The 19,560-nt window shown below is 57.6% G+C and overlaps 2 protein-coding genes across 4 annotated transcripts in view; one reads left to right on the plus strand and one right to left on the minus strand.

Moving 5' to 3' along the window:
• LOC100619377 (zinc finger protein 835-like) overlaps positions 1-19,560 on the minus strand; it is a 35,749-nt gene that overhangs the window by 16,020 nt on the left and 169 nt on the right. Inside the window, exons 1-2 of one of the 3 annotated variants that reach the window (XM_007505684.3) lie at positions 18,941-19,219; positions 13,377-18,152 (exon numbers count right to left, since the gene is read on the minus strand). In XM_007505684.3, the coding sequence (XP_007505746.2) occupies positions 16,467-18,086 (1,620 nt within the window). In that variant the 5' untranslated portion in view covers positions 18,087-18,152; positions 18,941-19,219 and the 3' untranslated portion in view covers positions 13,377-16,466. Of the gene's footprint in view, positions 1-13,376; positions 18,153-18,940; positions 19,220-19,560 lie in introns of those variants that run through there. The other 2 variants (XR_008918171.1, XM_016426942.2) reach the window with 2 other exon arrangements.
• On the plus strand, positions 2,411-8,207 carry LOC107650404 (uncharacterized). Its single transcript, XM_056826244.1, is given in 4 exon segments — positions 2,411-3,575; positions 3,577-4,097; positions 4,100-4,163; positions 4,472-8,207. Coding segments are annotated over 4 exon segments (4,863 nt in total). The 5' UTR covers positions 2,411-2,877; the 3' UTR covers positions 8,052-8,207.

Below are 19,560 nucleotides of genomic sequence, written 5' to 3' on the forward strand. Positions count from 1 at the left end.
ATATCCCAGCTGACTGGCCAGCAACGACTTCACACTGGAGAGAAACCCCACCGATTGAATGAAGGTGGGAAAATGTTTGGCCACAGGCAAATCCCTTACAGATCCCTCAGAAGATTCATGCCGGAAAGAAAGCCTACATGTGTAGTGAGTGTGGGAAAGCCTTCAGTCAGGGCTCAACTCTTTCTTTACACCAGAGAATCCACAGTGGGGAGAAGCCCTATAAATGCTCTAACTGTGGGAAAGTTTTCAGCCACTGCTCGTACCTCATCTGGCATCATGTAGATCACACTGGAGAAAAGCCCTACGAAGGTACAGAGTTGGAAGTCCTTTGGACTCTGCTCGTCCCTTTCGCTTCATCAAAGAATCCACACCAGAGGAAAACCTTACGAGTGTGGCGAGTGTGGAAAAACTTTCAGTCTGGGCTCTTACCTGTTGTTGCAACAGAAAATGCACATTATGGAGAAGTCCTGCAAGTGTGAGGAATGTGGGAAAGTCTTCAGCAATGGCTCCTCTCTTAGGAATCACGAGAGGACACACATGTCACGAATGTGGGAAGGCTTTCAGCCGCTTCATCACAGCACAGTGGGGACTTGACATGTGGTGAATGTGGGAAAGGCTTTAGCTGGGTTTCCCAACTTTCTGAACACCTTCCAAATGCCACGAATGTGGGAAGGCCTTCAGCGTCAGCACGTTCCTGATTAAGCATAAGAAACGTCACACTGGAGAGAAGCCTTATAAATGCAGCGACTGTGAGAGAGCTTTCTTTGACAGCTTCACCTTATTGTACCTCAGAGGACTCCCATCAGAGAAAAACCATCAAAGTGCAAAGAATGTGGCAAAGCCTTCCGCCACAGCTCATCCCTTAGTCAACACCAGAGAATTCACTGCAGAGAAAAATCTTATTGCTGTGGCGAGCGTGGGAAGGCCTTGACTCGCTTTTCCCGACTTGGTATACGTCCAAGAATTCATCCTGGAGAGAAACCGTACAAATGCGAGGAGTGGAACAAAGCCTTCACCCGTGGCTCCTCCCTTAACCGGCACAAGAAGACTCATCCAGGGGAGAACTCTCATAAACGCAAGGAATGCCGAAGAGCCTTTGGGCAGAGTCCACGCCTTAGACAACAGCAGTGGGTTCACACTGGCGAGAAGCCTTGGCCACCTACCAGATGTGTTCATCCCTTCCATGACACCAGAGCAGCCACCTGGGAGAGAATCTTTGAGAAGGCAGCCCAAATGGCGGAAGGCGTCCATCAGGTTTGCCCTGCGGTAGCTCACTAGTTGGGATATCAAGGATGAGGGCTCTTTCCTCTTCTTGGTGGGCTCATAAAGGCAAAAGCCAGTTCTTGTTCTCCAGGAACTTTTGAATGGGAAGAAAGCTGAAAGGGGAGATTCTGGGAAGGGCTCCCCTCCCCCCCTTGGAGTGACAGGGTGTTCTTGGGAGAGGCCAGGGCTGAAGTGCCCCCTCAGATGAGGAGGTTTCTAGGCAAACTCCAAGCCAGTCCCAGTTAGTGAGAGACCAGCATCCCTCAGCAAAACTGGGTCATTGGGCTTCCTTTCCCTAAGATGATGGCTCTGGGCGTTTTTCCTCCTTTTCTCCCCTGGTTGCCCATTACATCTTGGTCTGTCTCGCTGCCAATGGGTGGGAGGTACTGAAAGGGAAATAGGCCAACGAACCCTGTGTGAACCATACCAAGATAAGCACCCTTCCTAGGCCAACAAACCCTGTGTGATAACCACATTGACCCCTCCACCCTGTGCGATAACCACATTGACCCTCGGTAAGTTCCATGGTCAGTCCCGAGGGTATATAAGTTTGCCTTGGAAATTGCTTCGGGGAGGAACTCCCTTTGGGCTCCTCCCTGCGCGTGTGAAAGTGTGTTGCAATAAAGTACCTCTCTGTGCGGATAGCATCGTCTGTTCTGTTCCTTTTGGACTTCCAAACGGACCCTAACATATGGGGGCTCGTCCGTAGGGAGTCCAGGAACCACAGATGGAGAGTGGGAGACCTACGCCAAGCAGGTAAGCCTCTGGGACCCCTATTGGCTTTTTTGAAACCGAAACTGCGGGAGCGGCTGGTTCTGGGATTGAGTGTGTGAATGGAAACCGCTTGTGTGAGTGTGTGAATGTGAGAGCGTGGCACATACTTTATGGCTAGAGGAAAATCCTGTGAAATGCATATAGGCGAAGGGTGGCACACTGTGCTCCTGGTCGGGGCTTATACGACACACCTGTCCTAAGCGTCACGGGTCCGTTCTGGGGTGAGGGCTTGCCCGCGACTCGGTTGAACTCCAGACCTGTTTCTGAGTGTGGACTTGGTGGTACCGTGGTTCTATCCCCCCATGAGGGGCCCAGCCGGGAAACCAAGGAAGCGAAAGCCACCCCATTTGCCCCTCCCGCTACCCCTCCTAACCCCACCCGCTAGTTTCGGTTTCTACCAAATCTTGGTTCGAGTCCTTTCATAGTGTCTTGAGTTCGAGTCTCATCTCGACGCTACGATAAATGGGGTGTTGGATACGGGAAGAGGCGCCCTTCCCTCCCAACACATACTCCACCAAACCCTGCAGGTACTGGCCCCAGGTTCGAGTCCTATTTTGGTTGTGGGGCCACAGTTTTAGGTTCAAGTCCTTCAGTGGGTTTGAGTCCCTCTCGTTGTGGTACGCCGGCGCACCGACTGAGGGACGCCTCACTCGAACGCTGGCACATGGGAAAGCCCAATCTTAACCTTAATTTGTTTGGGCTATTCCCCCGCCGCAGGAACACTAGCTCGGCTGACGGTCCCCTTGAATTCTTTTTCACCACGCGTGGCCTTATATCTCTTACCTTCCTTTCTCTCCTTATCTGCCTCCTCATTTTTCTTACCACTTCCACTAAACAAGAATGGGAAACTCTCAAAGCCAGCCTATCAACCTGGTCCTCCAGCATTTTGGGGATTTTAAAAAGAGGGCGGCGGGCATGGGATTAAAAGTGAAGAAAGGGAAACTCCAAACCTTCCTTAACGTGGAATGGCCCACATTTGGAGTAGGCTGGCCCTTTGGGGGTACGTGGGATAGAACCGTAATTTCAGCCGTGAGGGCAAGGATCCTCCTTCCTGGGAAGGAGGGGCACCCTGACCAAATGCCATACATCCTCACATGGCAATCCCTAGCCCAAGATCCTCCGCCTTGGCTCCAGCTCTACATGGACCTGATGCAAGCCTTGGCACTCACCCTAGACCAACGAGCCGCCGCCACCGCTGGGGGCAAACAGCTGGACCCCTCGGCACCCCCCGTCCTCCCAGCCCCTGAAGAGCCTCTATTGGATCTTCCCCTACCACCCCCCTATAATCCACCAGCCCCCCTTTATCCCCATCCCCCAGGGGAAGCTCAAGCACCATCCCTGGGACCACCCTCTCCTCCCCCAGCCCACCGGACGAGGGGACGCACTCTCCCACAGGAGGAAGCTGTACAACCATCCTCCACTGTGGCCCTCCCTGTCCGGGCGGTAGGGCCCATGGTCCCGGGAGGACCGTTAATGCACCAGTATTGGCCTTTCACCTCCTCTGACTTATATAATTGGAAACATCAGAACCCCCCCTTTTTCAGAACTTATAGACCTCTTGGAGTCTGTCTTCTTAACCCACAGCCCCACTTGGGATGACTGTCAGCAGCTCCTTTGCACCCTCTTTACCGGCGAGGAGCGCAACTGCATCCTAGTAGAAGGGCGTAAGTTGATTTTAGGAGATGATGGCTGCCCCACCACTGACAACGTGCGGCTTAAAGCAGCCTTCCCCTCTAACCAACCCGACTGGGACTTATCCTCGGAACAAGGTAGGGAGCGTCTTCAGTCCTATCGCCAGAATCTCCTAGCGGGCCTCCGTGCAGCAGCACAGAAGCCTACTAATTTGACTAAAATTGGGGCAGTTAGACAAGGGCCAGAGGAGACCCCGGCAGCCTTTCTAGAACGGCTGCAGAATGCCTTCCGGATCTACTCCCCTATGGATCCCGCCGCCCCCGGCAATCAAACCGCCATTTTATTAGCCTTTGTTAACCAGTCAGCTCCTGACATCCGGAAAAAGCTACAAAGGGTAGATGCCTTCACAGCACAATCCCTGGAGGAGCTCTAAAGGTGGCAGAAAAGGTCTATAACTCTAGGGAAACCCCCGATGAGAGGGCGGAACGGCTTAGGCAGGAAGATTTACATAGGCAAGACTGAAAGCTCTCTGAGCAACGCTCCAGAGAAGACCGGGCACATAGACACATAGGCTTAAGGCCCAACAAGACACCACCCGCATATTGGCAGCGGCCCTTCAGCCTCCACCAACCCATGCAAACACCATTCCAGAGGATTCTTGCTATACGTGTGGGAGGCCAGGTCACTGGCAATGGGAGTGCCCTCACAGGACCTCTGGTACCAGAGGACGGCGGAGGAAGCCCCTACCTTTGAACAACCGACCCGGTAGGCAGGCCCTGTCCTTTAGCGATAGAGATTGATGGGGACGGGACTCGGGCCCCCTCCCTGAGCCCTGGGTAACTGCTCGTATTGAGGGGACTGCCGTTCCCTTACTAGTAGACACGGGGGCAGAACACTCAGTTCTCAAACAGACCTTCGGGGACGTAACCTCTAAGTTTTCCGTGGTTCAGGGGGTAGCCGGCTCCCGCCCATACCCCTGGACCACTGAACGGACGGTGGACCTTGGCTCCCACACCGTTTCCCACTCCTTTCTGGTCATCCCCGATAGCCCTGCGCCCCTTCTGGGCCGGGACCTCCTACACAAACTCGGCGCCTGTATATGCTTCCACCAGGACTCGGTATCGATCACAGATGCCGAAGGGACTCCCCTCACCATCCTTACAATGGCCCTCCAAGATGAGCACCGCCTTTTCTCCGCCCCCATCTCGAAAGACATTCCTCCACACATCAGACCCTGGGTAGAAGCCTACCCAGGAGTGTGGGCAGAGGTTTCAGGTGTGGGACTAGCAATCCACCACGCCCCAGTAGTGATCCCCCTGAAGGCCGGATCCACGCCAGTGCGGGTTAAGCAGTATCCCATGCTGCTAGCAGCACGACAGGGCATCCAACCACATATTGAGAGACTTATGAAAGCCGGGATACTAATCCCCTGCAAGTCCCCATGGAATACCCCCCTCCTGCCAGTCAGGAAACCCGGATCCGGGGACTACCGCCCAGTTCAGGACCTTCGGGAAGTTAACAAGCGAGTGGAGGACATCCACCCCACTGTCCCCAATCCCTACACTCTACTCAGCAATCTACACCCCTCGCTCACATGGTATACCACTCTGGACTTAAAAGATGCCTTTTTCACACTGCCCTTGGCCCCCGTAAGCCAACCCATTTTTGCCTTTGAGTGGCGCTCGCTAACCTCCCAAGTCGTCTCACAGATGACCTGGACCAGACTCCCCCAGGGACTGAAACTCAGCCCGACACTCTTCAGCGACGCACTAGCGCATGATCTGGAAGAATTCCGCTCCAGCCATCCAGACGTGACCCTCTTGCAGTACGTGGATGACCTCATCGCATCACCGTCCGAAGAGCAATGTAAAGAAGCCACTCGTGCGCTCTTACAGTGCCTCCAGGATGCCGGATACCGGGTCAGTGCCAAGAAAGCCCACATAGCGCGGACTGAGGTAACGTTTCTGGGGTATCGCCTCAAGGGGGGCTTCCGGTGGCTCACACCAGCAATGACCTAATCCATCCTGGCAATCCCCACCCCCTCCTCTCCGAGGAAAGTCCGGGAATTCCTCGGCACGGTAGGGTATTGCCGCCTATGGGTTCCCGACTTTGCCACCATAGCGAACCCCCTCTACCAGGCCGCTAGGGAGTCCAGAGAATGGACCTGGACACCAGAAATGGACTCCGCCTTTCGGAGACTCCGAACGGCCATGCTGAAGGCACCAGCCTTAGCCTTACCCGACCCTGAGAAGCCCTTCCTCCTCTTTGTGGATGAAAGGCAAGGGGTGGCCAAAGGAGTCCTCACCCAGAGGCTAGGACCATGGGACAGGCCGGTCGCTTACTTGTCCAAAAAGATGGACCCGGTTGCGTCAGGATGGCCAGCGTGCCTCCGCATAATTGCGGCAGTTGCCTTACTGGTCAAAGACGCAGACAAGCTGACCCACGGCCAGGCACTGACGGTAGCCATGACTCATGCCATAGAGACAGTCCTACGACAGCCTCTGGTCAGATGGCTCTCCCATTCCAGACTCACCCATTATCAGTCCCTGCTTCTCAATGAACCCCAAATCACCTTCAAGGTTACAACAGCCTTAAACCCAGCCACCCTGCTACCTTCGGGGGAGCAACCAAGCCTCCACTCCTGTCAGGAGATATTGGTGGAGGCGATCTCGGCCAGGCCAGATCTCAAGGACACGCCGCTACCCAACCCAGAACTTGTTTATTTTACTGATGGGAGCAGCTTCATCACTCCTTCCGGGGCCAGGGTAGCAGGGGCAGCAGTAGTCAATGATGAAGGAACCGTTGTTTGGGCGGCCAAGCTCCCGGAAGGGACGTCAGCTCAGCGAGCCGAACTTCTCGCCTTAGAAGCAGCCTTACGGGCGGCGAGAGGGAAACGTGTAAACATTTACACAGACAGCCGCTATGCATTTGCCACCTTGCACGTTCACGCCCCCATTTACTGCGAGAGGGGATACATAACATCCACCGGGAAGCCGATAGCACACCTACATTACATCCAGGAACTGTTAGGGGCCATATGGGAACCCTGCCAGGTCTCCGTTATACACACACCGGGCCACCAGAAGGGAGACTCCCACCCGGCGCTGGGAAATAGATGGGCGGATGAGGCCGCCAGGAAGGCAGCAATTCAAGCCCCAATGCCCTCAGTCCTCACCCTTACCTCATCCCCCGATGACCTCCCGATCCCGACCCCTCCCTCGGAACCGGCCCAGTACTCAAAGGAAGACCGGATATGGGTAGGAAAACAAGAGGGGGCAGCTCCGAGGGACCACGAGGCGTTCTCCCGGGACAAGGAGGGCAACCTCCTCTTGCCCCACTCAGAAGGCTGCCTGTTGGCTACCCACCTCCACTGCCTCACCCACTTAGGACACCGCAACCTCCGGGAGCTTCTATGCAAGGGGCGGATAAGGTTCCGCGGAATGGACTCCTTCCTCGAGGAACTTGTCCTCAAGTGCACCACCTGTCAGCTTGTACAGCCTGGGAAACCAACCCCAGCCCCCGGAACCCGCCTGCGAGGAACGCGACCCTGCGAGCATTGGGAGCTTGACTTCACAGAGGTAAAATCAGGGAAATTCGGGTACCGGTACCTCCTTGTCATGATCGACACCTTTACAGGATGGCCAGAAGCCTTCCCTACAAAAACTGAAACCGCCCAGGTAGTGGCCAAACACTTCCTAGAAGACATCATCCCCAGGTACGGGTCACCCGCTTCCCTAGGATCGGACAACGGCCCGGCCTTTGTCAGCCGAACCATTCAGCTCTTAGCGAAAGGCTTGGGGGTAAATTGGAAATTGCATTGTGAGTATAGGCCCCAGAGTTCAGGGCAAGTGGAGAGAATGAATCGGACCCTAAAAGAGTTTCTTACTAAGCTCACCTGGGAGACTGGCCGGGACTGGGTGACCCTCCTTCCCCTTGCCCTTTTTAAAGCCTGTAATACACCGGGCCCTCTATCCCTCACCCCTTACGAAATCCTTTATGGCTCCCTACCCCCGATACTCCCCTCCACACCGTCCCCCGAGAAGACCCCTCCCCACCTTCGAGAATTTGTTCTCTCCCTGTCCCAGATACATACGGATCTGTGGCCACGTCTTCGCGCCAGGTTCCAGCCGCCCCCTGCTGAACCACACAAACTCCAGCCGGGCGACTGGGTGCTGGTCAAGAGACATCGGAAGGAAACTCTCCAGCCCAGGTGGAAGGGACCGTACGTGATCTTGCTGACTACTCCCTCAGCTATCAAGGTAGACGGGATAGGCCCCTGGATCCACCACTCGCACGCTAGACCGACCGCAGCACTGAACCCAGACTGGCAAGCCAAGATCCACCCTCACAACCCCCTGAAGCTGACGCTTAGCCGAACCTAATGGCTGGGAGGCTCCACCTCCTCCCGTTAACCCTAGCCCTCCTCCTCCGTAACATTGCATTCACCTCCCCATCCCCGACGCAGTGCCCAGAGGGATACACTCCCATACGCAGTCGAGACCACGGCACAAGTTGCGCAACATGGTGCAGCACCCAGAACTCCGTGTTGCTTGTTCGCTACCCAGCAACATGCCCCCCCCCACTCCCTTTCCTAAAGCTTCCTGCTTAACCCGGGACACCTCGGGAAGTTGTACCTCCTGGGTGGGGCCGGTCGAGACCACCACTCATCTGGTGGACACCATTACCCCCTTTGAGGCCAACACCCCTGCTCTTGAAACCGTCACCGCGCCTACCATCGCGACCTACGGCACCCCCGTACCCGAACCTTCCACTCGGACCAGACCACGGAGGGACGCGAACCCCCACAGGCTGGCCACTTGGACCTTACCGTGCCTATATGTTTATCACCGGCCAGCCGGGTGGACCACCACCCATACCAAGCGGGTCACCCTTGCCACCACCACCACACCACTGACCCCGACCTTTACAATCGAGGTGTGCAAACTATTCCCCTACCAAGGGCCCCCCATGGACCCAGTGGAGCGCCGGCGGGCCATTTTACGTACGCCCTCGTCACAACCCGGGAAAGCCTTACTGCAATGCCCCCGGCCAGTTTTACTGTCATCGCTGGGGCTGTGAAACTGCAGTAGCTGGTGATAGCTCCTCCGGGGCCCCAGCAGAACAGGACCCCTTTATCAGGCTTGCCTGTCCCCCCTCACCCCGCCACTGTGCCCACCTCAAGCTTACGGTCCTCCACCCAACAACCGGATCCTGGTTCCCTGGGCGGACTTGGGGCATCCGGAAACATGCAGGGTGGGGAAGAGATGTTGGGGCCACCTTCAGGATTACAAAAAGACCGGCCACCCCTCCCACAGCATAGGGCCGCTGCAGAGTCAGCCCCGGCAACCAAGGCCCAGGATTAGACTTAGGGAAGCAACGCCTGCCCCTAAAGCGGAGGGACCTACCCGTGCCCACCCCGACCTGCAAGGTGGCCACGTTATGGCAATATGCCAGCTCCTCGTGCACGGGAACCGCTGTAGCCGTTATCAGAAACCTCACAGGGCATTACGTCTGCCTAAGGTAGGATCTTCGTCGGCGTCGGGCCAAAGGCTCCTCAAGACACTGGCCAAGTGGACGCCCGCCGCCCCCCCCCCCCGAGGTCCACCGCCACGGACGTTGGCTCCCTACCCCCCTGCTCCTCGCGGCGATCCCCTTCCTCGTCATAACCAGGACCTGGCTTCCGACCATCCTGATACCTCCCTTACCCCTCGCCCTCGCGGCTGGTAATTTGAACCCCAGACTGGACCCGTACCTCGACTTACTCGATGGTACCTTCCTGGCCCTGAATAACACTCGGCCGAATCTCACTTCCTCCTGCTGGCTGTGCCTCACCCCCTCCTCGTACCTCTCGGGGTATGGCCAGCCCCGGGCCCCCTCCAACCTCACCACACGCGACCCAAAACGCTCCAGCCAAGATTCTAATTGCAATTGGACGGACACCACCGTCGGGGTAACGGTGGAAGTGGAGGGAAGAGGACTGTGTGGGCCAGTCCAACCCCACCGACCAGGGGACCGACACCTCCCTCTGCCGCCAGCACGGCCCTGGATCCCTCACGTTCCGACCCCCCAACGCTACGCGGTGGGTATGCTGTTACTCCGGCCTACAGCGATGTGTCTCCGTCGCGTACCCGAGCGCGGGCCGGGACTTCTGCGTGGCCGCCGTCATTATCCCCAGAGTCCTTTACCACCCAGAGGACGAGATCCCCGCGCTCCGGAACACGCCACCCACCGCCAGGAAAGGGCAGCCGTAGGGGCCACGGGAGCGGCCACAGGGGGAGGGGCCCTCGTCGACCAACAAGCTGGGCCACAACCCGTCCTGGCCTCCATGGACAGCGACATGGAGCGCCTCGAGGACTCCATTAAGTTCCTAGAACAGTCCCACAGCTCCGTGGCCGGAGCGGTGCTGCAGAACAGACGGGCCTGGACCTCCTCTTCCCTAAGGAAGGGGCCTCTGCGCCGCCTTGGGGGACGAGTGTCAACCACTCCGGAGTGATTCGGGGGGACTTGGCCGCCATCAGGAGAACCTTGAGAGGAGGCAGAGAGGAAGGGAGTCTAACCCGTGGGCTACACTGTCCTCCCCCGGATGGTTCGAGTTCTCCCCACGGCTGACCAGCCTCACTGTCACGATCGGGGGCGTCTCACTCGTCGTCCTACTCCTACTTATTGGGGGCCCACCCCTGGTCACCCGGATACTCAGCCTCCTTAGAAGACAGGTACCGCTCCTCCTAGCGCAGGCACTGCCCAAAGGTTCACAGGCCCAACCACCCCCGGCCATGGGAATCACCCAACAACTGCGGACCCTACCCACGAGGGCCCTCCAGTAAAAGTCCGGGGACCCCACGAGGGCCCCCGTGTAAAAGTCCGGGGACCCCACGAGGGCCCCCGAGTAAAAGTCCGGGGACCCCACGAGGGCCCTCCAGTAAAAGTCCGGGGACCCCACGAGGGCCCCCGAGTAAAAGTCCGGGGACCCCACGAGAGCCCTCCAGTAAAAGTCCGGGGACCCCACGAGGGCCCCCGAGTAAAAGTCCGGGGACCCCACGAGAGCCCTCCAGTAAAAGTCCGGGGACCCCACGAGGGCCCCCGAGTAAAAGTCCGGGGACCCCACGAGGGCCCCCGAGTAAAAGTCTGGGGACCCCAGGCCGCTGGAAAAGAAAAGTGTGGAATGAAAGGGGACTGGGCCAAGGAAGCCTGCGTGAACCACACCAAGATGAGCACCCGTCCTGGGCCAAGGAAGCTTGTGCGATAGCCGCACTGACCCTCGGGGAGCTCCATGGTCAGCCCGAGGGTATATAAGCCTCCCTTTGGGCTCCTCCCTGCGCGCGTGGACTGTGTTGCAATAAAGTACCTCTCGGTGCGGATTGCAGGTCTGTTCTGCTCCTCTGGCCCTCCAGCTTCTTGGGAGGGTCTGCCGAGCCCCCGCCCTGCGCCCCCGCGGGAAGAGCGACGCGCGCACACGGCTGCCCAGGAAGCCATCTGAGGGCACTCGGAGGGCCCGGACGGGCCATGGCACAGCAGGAAGCGGATCGCGGCTCAGGGTGGGCCCTCCTTCAGGGGCCCCGAGCAGCCCAGGCCAGCCATCATTCCGCTTCGGCAGGGGCTCGGGCCGAGCGTGGCCGCCGGAGCTCCGTCCTCCGAGGCTCAGCCTGGCCCCTGACCAGCCCCAAGATGCCCCAAGGCCGCCGGCTGCTGGGCGCCGCACACGGTCCCCACGGCGGGGCGGGCGAGACCCTCTCCTCCCCGCAGTGGCCTCCCCAGAGACGGAGCCCAGGGGCAAGCGAGCGGTCGCTCTCCTTCCTGGCTCCCTCTTCGAAGCTTTGGGCCCCTGCCGGGGCGCCAGGACGGGGCACCCCGCCTGATCCCTTCGTCCCCCACTCGGGCGTGCGGGATCCGAGGGGCCGGCCTGAAGCCACCCCAGCTGTGCGAGCCCCGCTGGCCTCAGTTTCTTCGTCTGAGCAGGGTTTCTCCTCCGGGAATACGGCGAGGGCAGGAAGCCCCCCTGCCGGCGCCCGGCGGGCCCTGCGCTGCGGGGAGCGGAGCGACTTTGACGCGGGTGACGGGAAAGCCCTGACGGAGACCGCGGGAGGCGGGGGGTGAGAGCGGCCGCCCGTGTGGTCTTGGGAGCCGGGATGGGAGAGCCCGAGGCGAGGGGCTGGCTGAAGGGGGGCCGCCCTGAGGAGGGAGAACCTGCGGAGCCCCATCCTGGACCCTGTCCCCGGCCATGGGGGGCGCCTCAGGCGGAGATGCTCCCCGTGTGGGCCGGCCCGAGGCCGGGCACCCAGCCGGAGATTCCGTTGCTGCCCGGGGCCGGCTGTCCCTGAAATCTCGTCCCCACCGCCTGGGGGCCAGGCAGGGCTGGAGGTGGGGCTCGGGCGGCCCCAGGCCCAGTGGGCTTGGGGGAGGTTCGGCCTGTCCAGGCGCGTGGGCGAGCGCCCCCCCGGCTCCCCCTCCTCGGCTTCCCTCCAAGCCGGGCGCCATCCCCGCTTTGGGCTCCGCGCCTGCTGCTGCTTCTCTAGGGGAGCGCCCACCGCAGCCTCACCGTCCCCACAGGCAAGAGGAGCCGACAAGGCGGAAAGCCTTCCTCCCCCTGGAGCAGCTCCTCAGCCTGGACCAACCGGCTTTGGTCATCTGGCCGGCTCCCTTCCTGGGTGCACCCCAATGCTTGTCTTGTTTCCGATGGGCGCTGACGGCCCCCCCCATTCCCGGGGAGCCCAGACGTCTGTCTGCTTTCTGCAGGAAGTAGCCGGAGCGGCCTTGACACGAGAGCGGGGAGGTGACGGGGACGGCGCCGACTGGCCCAAGCGCCCGCACCCGGCCAAGGCCAAGGGCACCGACGGGCTGCCACCGGCCTGAGCACAGCCCCCAGGGCGAGTCCCTCCGCTCCCCGGCTCCCCGGCAGCCCTCACCTTTCTAGACTTCCCGCCTCGCCTAGCACTTCTCCCCACAACCCCAGCAAAGCTTCGCCCCGAGGGATGCCTCGAAGGATCAGGCCGGGTCAAGAGGAGGGACTGGAGCCTTTGCAGGGCCCGAAGGAGAGCCAAAGAGGGAGCAGAGGGCTTGGGGTGTGACACGGAGGGAGAGGGTCCAGAACTGCAAGCAAGAGCCCTCCGAGCAGGCAAACGTGTGTCCTTGTGTAGCGGAAAGGGGACTTTCGAGCAGAGAACGTGCCTCCAGCCAAAGCCTCAGGAGAAACGCGGAAAGGGAAACTGGGACGGAACCAGAAGAGATCCGGGAAGCCGGACGGTTTCCACGTCTGTGTGGGGAGGCGGCACTCGCAACTCCCAGGAACTCCGCCCGCGTTAGCAGCTGGGGGACCCCCTAGACAGGCACACGAGGGCAGGGTGCGCACTGAACACGCGCCACCAAAACAAGGAAATGAAGGCGGGCGCTAGAAGGGCAAGGGGGAGGCGGGAAGGGCCAGCATCTCACGTAACAGAGGCACAAAAGGCGAAGACGAGGGAAGTGAAGAAGGGCACTCGGACCTGCCTCTGGAGTGGGCTCAGAGCCAAGAGCACACACCTAAGTAGGTCAAGACGTCTGTCTTCTACAGGGAAGTTAGAAGAGAAAGGAGGGGGAGAGCGGGGAGAGCGGGGAGAGCGGGCCGGCAAACTGCAGGCGGTACTCGGTGGTCGGGACTAAAACACTTGGGGGCGAAGGGAGAGAGAAGCAGAAGCAGGGCAGGAAAGAGCACGGAAGCCAACACGGGAATCACGAGGGTGAAAATGTCTTCGACAAGACAGAAATGAGTTGGATACAAGTCAGCTGAGAAACGGCCCAAGGAAACGACTACGCAGTTCTCAGGGAAGCGCTGAAAGCGCTCCAGAATCACGTGAGGAAATGCTCCAAGTCTCGTGTTCTGAGGAGCAATCCGAACCTACGCCCAAAGGGCTATCCGGCAGTCCATCCCCTTGGACCCAGCGATACTGCTAAGAGTTCCGTACGGCAGATTAAATAAAAAGGAAACGGCTCTACATTCACAGAAATACTCCTGGCCACTTGTCTGGGTGGCCAAGAACTGGAAAGTGAGGGGAGAGCCCCCGATCGAGGAAGTTGTGGCACGTGAGGGCCATGGAACACTATTGTGCTGCAGGAAAGGAAGAGCAGGAAGAGCTCAGAAAAGCCTGCAAAGACTTACATGAACTGAAGCAGGGAAGGTGCAGAATGAGAGAACAGTGTACACAGTCGCAATAGCATCACCCGATGAACAGCTGCAAAGAACTTCTCGGCAATCCAGGGATCTGGGGCCACCCCAAAGGATTCGGGGGGGGAAATGCCAGCTGCGGTAGCCCGATTGCAGGCCAAAACAAACTGTGTTCCCCTTTCCGTTTTCATTCAGGGGAAGGGGGCAAAAAGATTATGATTTCACTCGTAAAATCTTCATCAGGCTTCTTGCGGATGGAAGGAGAGAACGAGACTCAGAAACTCCCCTGATGTTGAAAACTGTTGTTTCATGTAATTGTGGAAAAAATGTTATCCAAAAAAGAGAAAAAAGGTGCAAGGAATGGTGGGGACGTCTGGCTCCCTGTATGGCTAACCTGGCCCTCAGAGGCTCAGGCCTCAATTTCTGACTTAACTTTTCACTCCCTTGAGCTCATCTCTACCACATGATCTTGGGGCAGGGAGCCCCATTAACATTCACCTGGACCTTCTGCTTAGTATCCTGTACTCATGAGATGGGTCCAAGAGAAGTGAGAGCCACCATGCCAGGAAGGTCTTGGGCAAGGTCTCTCCTCTTCAGGCTTCCTCAGCCTGACCATCTCTAAAACAAAGGGGAGGTGATCTTGGAGGGGCTGACTAGGAAGGGGCGTGGGTGCAAATGCCTGTGATCAGAGGGCTCGAGGTGGTCATAGGCCAGGCCTGAACTTCATCAGAAGACCTGGGCTCAAATATTGCCTCCATCACTGACTTCTAGCTTAAGCCCCTTCCCAAGTCTGGGCCCATTTCCTCATGTGAGGAGTCGTGAGGATGAACAACTCTGATCACTTCCTCAGCTTGGGAGAACTTTAAGGACACAAGTGGGTGAAACTTGGCTGGCATGCTATGAGAAGTAGGGTTCAAGGAAGGAGAACCTGGTAGCTTCTGAGGTGGGACCTGAGACTGGTTCAGAACAAGCGCCATAGTTAGAAAGCCCCCTTTCCCAGCCCTGGGGGCTGTCAGATCTTCAAGGGTTCCTCCTTGGCCCGAGATCCGAGCAGTGCTCCGCCGGCCTGTTGATTCGGAAGGGCAAGAGAGGAAGCTAGGAAGCGAGGTCCCACACTGAGACAACGCCCTCCCCCAGGAAGGGCTAGCCTACTGCATTTTCAGGGTTTCCTGTATGAAAGCAGGAAGGACTCATGAAAAAGGAGGATCACAGAGGTGACCCCCGAGATCTCGCTGTGGTCTGATCCTTTTGTATTTCAGCAATGAGGAAGTGGTCGGAGATTGAGGAGCGAGGCGATCCCATTGAGGCGGCCTGACTCCAGGTCAAGCCTTTCCTCCCCCAGGCCTCCTCAGTAAGCCTAGGGGAAGGACTGAAGTTTGCCAGTACCCAATCTCCCTGTCCGTGGCCCTTTCTGCCCCGAGCCGAGCTGCCATCTCTACTCCCTCTGGTTAATGGGACTCTTCCCAGATCACTCAGTGAGTGAGAGAGGGCACAAGGAACGCTTAGTTGCTGCAGAGGGTGGCAGAATAAGGGTGCTCACACACATGGCCCGAGAGTCAAGACCTCCCATGTGTCACAAGGTTGTGGGGCAGACCCGGAAGAGATGAAGGGTAAAGGCTTTGGGTCCACATGCCTTTTCCTTTCCTGTTTTCTCTGGCACTCTCCAGAAAAGGAAAGGCTCTGGGAGGGGAAGGCCTGCGAGTCAGCCCTCGGCCCTCTTTTCTTTCAGGTCAAAAGACCCGCCCGGCTCCTGGACACCTTCCTCCTGGGGCAAGGTCTTGGGACTGAGGACAGCTCTCCTGGCCCCTCTCACCTTCGTCACGAAGGCTTCAACCTGCTGCCCTCCGGTCCACAAAGGCCCTTTTTTCCAAAGAGCCGCTTGCTGCTGGCCCATTCTGAACCTGTGCCATGTGGGGCCTAGATACAGGGTGATCACCGCCATCACCCTCGTTACAGTTGGACTCTAAGCACGAAGACATTGAAATCCCAGTGGTTTCTACTTATCTCGCACTTCCTCACAACAACCCTGAGGTGGGCACAAAAATGCATCAGCTCCATTTTACAGAGGACATCGGGGCAGTCAAGGCCTTGCTCACAGTCACACGACCTGTGTCCCAGCTGGGACTTGAACCAAGTTTCCGGACCCAAACCCAGCACTTTCCAATGGACCAAACTCTAATTTGCTGCCTGCTTTTGAGACCCGCAGGATTAGCCCCTTCTATGTCTTATTAGTGTTTTAATAACGAATTGTAATGACTTATGAGGGAAAAAAGTTCCAATCAAAGAGATGTGCCAGACTCCCAAGAGTCCAGCTCAGGCTGCTCTAGGGCAGTTTACTCAGTCCAATTTGTGCCTTTCGTATATTCCGGTCAGCCTCTTCTGGTTCTCAAACATACCTACTACTTACAGAAATCTACCCATTATCTGCAGCTGCTTATCAGTAGTTTCTAAGACACCCATGGACCCCCACCGTCCATCTACAGTGGGCCTGCACGCTCAACGGCTCAGTGTGACATCCAATCCGTTCGATCCTGCTCCAAATCAAGGGGACTCGGACCAATACAGACTCCACCAAGACAAAACATGTTTTCCTCTTCCCATCTGGTGCCTCCAAAGGGGCCTGGCACACAGGTACACAAGCCAGAGGCACGAATCAGGACTACATTTTCTCTTGACTTGGGAACAACTGCAGTTCATCAGGAGTCGAACCGTGGCTGATGCTTTTGCTGCCAGCACTCGGGACAGGCAGCTTTTCCTCACTGTGAACACTCTGGTGCTGAGTAAGCATTAAAATCTGACCGAAGGCTTTCCCACAGTCACCACATTGGTAGGGTTTCTCCTCTGTGTGAGTTCTCTGGTGGCGAATGAGTGCTGAGGAGAAGCTGAAGGCCTTCCCACACTCACTGCATTCATAGGGCTTCTCTCCAGTGTGGATGATATAATGCTGAATCAAGTACGACCGGTTACTGAAGGCTTTCCCACACTCATTACACCGGTAAGGTTTCTCCCCAGTGTGGGTTCTCTGGTGCAGAGTCAGGGATGAGCCCTGGCTGAAGGCTTTTCCACATTCATTGCATTTATAGGGTTTTTCTCCAGTATGAATTTTCTGATGTTCAATAAGAGATGAGCCATGACTAAAAGTTGTCCCACACTCAACACATTTATAAGGTTTTTCTCCAGTATGAATTAAATGATGTTGAATAAGGTGTGAACGATTACTGAAGGCCTTGCCACATTCGTTACATTTATAAGGCTTCTCTCCAGTATGAATCCTTTGATGCTGAATTAGGTGTGAAATCTGAGTGAAAGCTTTTCCACATTCATTGCATTTATAGGGTTTCTCTCCCGTATGAATTCTCTGATGTTCAATCAGGGATGAGCTCTGACTGAAGGTGGTGCCACACTCATTGCATTTATACGGTTTCTCTCCTGTATGAATTCTTTGGTGCTGAGTAAGGTGTGAAATCTGGGTAAAGGCCTTCCCACACTCACTGCATTTGTAGGGTTTCTCTTCTGTGTGAATCCGCTGGTGTCGAATGAGAGCAGAAGAGAAACGAAAGGACTTTTCACATTCCGTACACTCATAGGGTTTCTCTCCAGTGTGAATTCTCTGGTGTTCTATCAGGGAGGAGCGATTCCTGAAGGATTTCCCACATTCGTTGCATTTGTAGGGCTTCTCCCCAGTGTGGGTCCTTTGATGTTGCGTAAGGTGTGAGATCCTGGTGAAGGCTTTCCCACATTCATTACACTTATAAGGTTTCTCTCCAGTATGTGTTTTCCAATGTGAAATAAGATAGGAGCCCTGGCTAAAGGCTTTCCCACACTCGTTGCATTCGTAGGGCTTCTCCCCAGTGTGAATCCTCTGGTGCAGGGTAAGGTGTATGCTCTGGCTGAAGGCTTTCCCACATTCTTTACAGGCATAGGGCTTCTCCCCAGTGTGAACTCTCTGGTGAAGAACGAAGGCTGAGCAGTAGCTAAAGGCTTTCCCACATTCCTTACATTTCCAGGGCTTGTTCACCTCACAAACTCCCTCTGGCTTCATCAGGTTTGAGTTCTGTTTGAAACTTTTCCTGCATGGATCAGGCTTCGGGGGCCACAGATCCACAGATCCTCGGCCTCTCGGAACCAGGACTGACTTCGGGTCGATGGGGCTCTTGCGCTCTTTGTGTTCCTGGCCACCATCCTTGGATGCTGCTTCATGGGGGTCTAAAGGGGTTTCCTGGTTTCTGGCTTCTCCTCCTTTGGAGTCCAAGGGAACATCGCTCAGGAGTCCTTCCATCGTAGTGGGGGGACGACCTTTCTTCAGCGACGCCCTGCTTCCCAGCACACTCTCCGGGGGCCCAGACTGAAAGAAACAAAAAAACGATCCAAAAATATCCCGTCGGACATCCTCTCCTGGAGGCGGAGAGAGCTCCTTCCGCCTCAGGCCCCCCAGGGTCCACCCGGCTCCCACCCCTCCTGGTCTTTCAGGTCACGCCACCCATGGCTTGCTGGCCATGCCAAACTGGATGGCCCCACAAACTCCTCTCTTCCCCCTTCCAACCTCCCTCTTTCTTCCTGGGGCTCCCTGACCCTTCCAGCTTCCCAGGCTCGGGCTCTCCCCTTAGCTTCCTCCTGTCTGTGCCACCTCAGAGTCCGGATTTCCCTTAAATGCAGATCTGGCCACAGCTCTTCCCCCTCCATCCATCCTTCCCAGCCTGGATAAATACTGCTCCCTGCCATGGTCAGCCATGACCCGGCGTCCAGTCTACTGCCAGCACCCCATCCTTCCTCAGCCCCCCAGGATTGAGTCTTCCCCTGCTCAGGACACATGGGCGAGGCCGTCCCTCTTGTGCCGCCTTGGCACAGTCAGGGCCTCCCCCCATGCCTCCTGGCCCTTGGCTTGAGGGGGCTCCATGGTGCTCTCAGGTCCGTCTTCCCCTTATGGCCACATGGACCCTCTGCGGGGAGAGGCTATTCTAGGGTGCTCCAGTGGCCCCTTGGGCCCGGGCCTGGGAGCCCCCTATGGCAGGCAAGGAGAAGCTTTGCCAGACGGCACAGGGGGCAGCTCTGGAGGGCATGGGCAGATGTGTGGGGGCTGCTGCAGGGAAAGGGACAACCTGAGGGGGGCAGGGGTGGGGGATGGGGGCTCACCTCTCTCCTGCAGCCCAGGGCCGGCTGTAAAGTCCAGAGACACAAAGGCAGGGGGCACCCCCTTGTACCCCCAACTCCTGCCCAGGGGCCCCGTGGACTCCCAGCCTCAGAGGGGGGCAGTGCCCTGGGCAGGGCTGAGAGCTCCCCTCCTGCTACCCCCCCCCCCCCCCCAGCCCCAAACACTGATCAAATAGCATTAAGTGCGCACTGCACGCTAGGGGTGGGGGTGGGGGAGGAGGCAGCTCCAATCTGGCTGGGTCACTTCCCTACTCGGCAAGGGAGGCTCCTAGGATAGGGCGGGGCAGTCTTTGACCACGCCCCCGTGATCTCTTAGGGCGCCCCTCACCATCACCATGGAAACCAGGAACCCCAGGCAGCCCCGCCCATAGTTACAGAGACGCAAGGCCCCCCTCCTCCCTACCTCTGACCCCTCCCTCTCCTCGCCTTAGACTCCCGGCCAAAGTGCAGCACAGACTCCCCCCAACCCCCTCCCCGGGCAGGCGTGCACAGCGGGACAAAGCAGGAGGAACGGGTCGGTTCAATCGAGGACTACGCCTGGGCACCCAACAGGCCACGGACTACAGCTCCCATGAGCCCCGGACCCTGCGCATGCGCCCTAG

The sequence above is a fragment of the Monodelphis domestica genome, chromosome 4 (assembly GCF_027887165.1).
Source record: "Monodelphis domestica isolate mMonDom1 chromosome 4, mMonDom1.pri, whole genome shotgun sequence".
NCBI lineage: Eukaryota > Metazoa > Chordata > Mammalia > Didelphimorphia > Didelphidae > Monodelphis > Monodelphis domestica.